The 3810-nt window shown below is 46.3% G+C and overlaps 1 protein-coding gene across 1 annotated transcript in view; it reads left to right on the top strand.

The window, feature by feature from the left end:
- SARC_04903 (initiator tRNA phosphoribosyl transferase) overlaps positions 1 to 1623 on the top strand; it is a gene marked incomplete at its 3' end in the record, with an annotated part of 2848 nt that extends 1225 nt beyond the window's left edge. The window contains exons 2-3 of the mRNA XM_014301247.1: positions 585 to 764; positions 1371 to 1623. Of these exons, the coding sequence (XP_014156722.1) occupies positions 585 to 764; positions 1371 to 1623 (433 nt within the window). The remainder of the gene's footprint in view (positions 1 to 584; positions 765 to 1370) is intronic.
- Positions 1624 to 3810: the final 2187 nt, after the last annotated feature.

The raw sequence follows: 3810 nt of genomic DNA, 5'->3' as shown, positions 1-3810 counted from the left end.
TACACTTACACACACACTCACACACACATACATACTAAACACACATACCCACACATACACACACACATACACACACACGCACATGCACATACACACACGCACACACATAGACACACACATACACACACACTCAATTATATGTATATTATGTATACGTCATCGTATTTAGATATCGTTCTAAATATATTCCTATATAATTTTATATTGGCTACGAAGTATACATGTTCTTGGAATTTATACCCCAAATTCGTAAATATATACAAGCGCAAAGTAGCCTCTATCTCTTTATTTAAAGGTCTATGTATATTTTGATTTTATATTGAAACGTGCGGCCTAATTTTGTATAGATAAGTATTTTTAATATAGATGGAATGACGAATATGCGTATGTCCATGAAACTATATTTGCACATATACACATTGTTCAATACACATCCACATAGGTATGTCCACGATTATCAATATATGACCAGCTACAGGTGCGAATAAACGTGTGTGCAGACATATGTAGGTATTCACACAAGCTCCAACACAGGACGCATGTATGCTACCAGCCAGTATCTCATCATTCCCGTACTACAACAGGTGTGGTCTCTGGTACAGTAACTCTTTCGACGACCACGCCTACTTCAAGTCAACGGATGGGCACTCCCACATGTGTGACTTGAATATGCGGCGGTTGAATCTCCACTTGCTGAAACATCTGCAAACAAGCGGTGGCTTCATGCTCGTCGATAGTTCGCGGAGGAAACGGTTTCCCGATAGGTAGGGATGTGTGCCGGTGTATCTGGTCGGATTGGTGTGTGGCTCTTTACTTTGGCGTTCACGGCCTCAAGTGCGCCGGTATGTGTGCATGCCGCGTTTGCGTTTGGTTTGTTCTCGGGCGTTATGTCCGTGCTTGGTTACGCACCCGAGTGCAAATCTTCCCTCCGCCATACTATGCTCACGCTGGCGTTGTCAGCTGCATACTACACAACGCCATCTATACACACCCGCGTGTGTAGTGCAGACCTTCGTATCAGGCGGTAGCTCTATCCGTTATCTCTACAGGAACGTCTCCCATGTAGCACACCTTCATCAGTTGTTGGACAGTTTTAATCCTTCACCGCTGAGTAATTCTCACTAGCCTGCGCCATGTGCTCAACGTGCCCAAGTACTATCCATACGCGTACAAGAGGATATACAAAGATTGTTCTTGTCTACACTCCTATGAACCAGTATCCTTGTCCTCATACGCAGCTTGTCAGTCGTTTGTGGCCCCCCTCTATGCCAGTATATGTAGAAGCTACTAACTTAGCTCGATGGCTGGTACCTTACCTACACCTACACCGTCGGACGTTAAATTCTTTCCTCTCGGTTCACCTCTTGCAGCATGTCACGGACAGTGCCCATCTGGGCGGCCTGTGTGAACGCCGTTGTCGACCGCTACCAACATCGGCAGAGACAGGACATGCACAAACAATTCCCCGAGGCAAAGGTTGACCCCGAAACCCAGCTGCCATTCAACCTGTATGTGCTACCAACCATGGTATCGGCCATGGAAAAGGCTCAACTGGAGAGCATGATGGAGCAATGGCTCGTGAAGCTTGAGCGAACCCTAACAGAAAGTACGTCTCTCAGGTAGTTGCATCTGTGTTGCTGCAACGGTTCATGATGCGCTGGGGCTGAGAAGCTATCTAGGCCTGACTGCCGAATCCGAAGTCCCTGTGAACGCTCGCCTGCCCACCATTGGGCATTGCACGAGAAAGTTAAGATAGCGATTAGTCATTGCCGAGAGAGAACACAGACACGCGCAGGTTTTGCCCCATTGCGTCTGGATACTCGAGCCCTGCAGCGTTGCAGGATAGCTAGTAGTTATACAAACAGCAGGAAGTTGGCGAGTATGTACGTCGTGACTTGCATAAACCGTATCGTTCATCTTATACGAAAAACCGTCTCTCAGAGTCCTGTATGTCTCCCTTGCGGTTGCATGCGTAGGTACGCTTGACGACATGAGTGCGCAAATGGGTAGTAAGCGACTACGGCCATTGTGGGTATCGCCACAATCCGCCCTACCGGACAATTATCCAGAAGCGGATGAGCTGGGCTTCTGGCCACTATTGCTGTAAGTTTTTCGTCTTATTTGTGAACATCCCATTGTTTTATATCGAGTGTGTACAATCTGATGACTTGTATTCCAGTTTTCTGCTCATATTCAGCCTGCTTGCATTGAGGGAAGTTTCTGGCGCATACGTACCTCATAGTAAGTAGCCTTTGTTTCTCGTAGTGCCGCGGAGTGTGTGTTATCATCTGGTATCATACTGTTGCACCTCCGACGGCTGCTTAATTTTTTGCTCCTCAGTTCTGGTACTACATTGTTGTATCTCATCTTATCACATAACACACTCAAGCACTTCATCGTTCATTCCACATAACACACTCAAGCACTTCATCGTGCATTCCACATAACACACTCGAGCACTTCATCGTGCATTCCACATAACACACTCAAGCACTTCATCGTTCATTCCACATAACACACTCAAGCACTTCATCGTGCATTCTACATAACACACTCAAGCACTTCATCGTGCATTCCACATAACACACTCAAGCACTTCATCGTGCATTCCACATAACACACTCAGCACTTCATCGTGCATTCCACATAACACACTCAAGCACTTCATCGTGCATTCCACATAACACACTCAAGCACTTCATCGTGCATTCCGGGTCCATCTGCACATTGCAGTTTCTGCGGTATCTCACGACACTACAAAGTGTTATATAGCACGCTCCAACATCTCGTAACACCGCTTGGTTTTTGTATGTCACAAACAACCCACCCGTATACACACTGCGTATTGTGTACAAGGAGAATCACATAGATACATAAATAAGTGAGACGGGAATATGAATAGGATGGAAAAGTACTGAACTGTATGTAAGGGTAAAATCTCATGCTGTAGGCGGAAAAGGGTGGAAGAGGTAAGGAGACTAAAAGGTAGATGGTAAGAATATGTAATACTGGAAGATAAATTGCCCTACCTGTACAGCTTACTCGGTATTGCTTTGGTTATATGCTGCGTTACACCACACAATACAACGAGCTCGGGTAGATACCCCCATATGCCACCGGTATATAACGCCACACCATCCTTACAGCACGCATGTCAAAAGCCGATCCTCACACATACAGCTGCGCTAAGTCTATGACCCCTCCGCCGGTTATTCTTCTCTAACACCTATCACTACTTTCTATAATATTCCATACATCACTGTATGTATACGTCCGCTTCCGGGAACGGTCTCCTGCAGGGTTTACGCATCGGCCTCTGCAGGCGTAGACGTTTTGCTACGTAGCGGAGAGTTCACGAAATCACTCACATGTATTTACATCCTTCGATGGTTTATACCTCACATTAACTAAGTTCTCTCCCATACTATTACATGGAGTGCCTCGGCGTCGGTCTCCATAGGCATAGACGGGCTGGGTTCACCTATAACTTATATCCACGTCCTTCGATTGTTGATACCCTGCACTAGCTCAGTCCCTTTCCCATACCCTTTCCCATAGTGTCTCGGCGTCGGTCTCCATAGGCATAGACGGGCTGAGCTCACCTATAATTTATATCCACGTCCTTCGATTGTTTATACCCTGCACTAGCTGAGTCCCCTTCCCATACCCTTTCACACAGTGTCTCGGCATCGGTCTCCGTAGGCATAGGCGGGCTGGGTTCACCTATAACTGATATGCACGTCCTTCGATTGTTTATTTTCTGCACTAGCTATGTCCCCTTCCCATATCCTTTCATATAGTGTCTCGGCG

Source organism: Sphaeroforma arctica, assembly GCF_001186125.1.
Source record: "Sphaeroforma arctica JP610 unplaced genomic scaffold supercont1.293, whole genome shotgun sequence".
In the NCBI taxonomy this organism is placed as follows: Eukaryota; class Ichthyosporea; order Ichthyophonida; genus Sphaeroforma; species Sphaeroforma arctica.
This window is presented reverse-complemented; position numbering and strand designations above follow the sequence as displayed.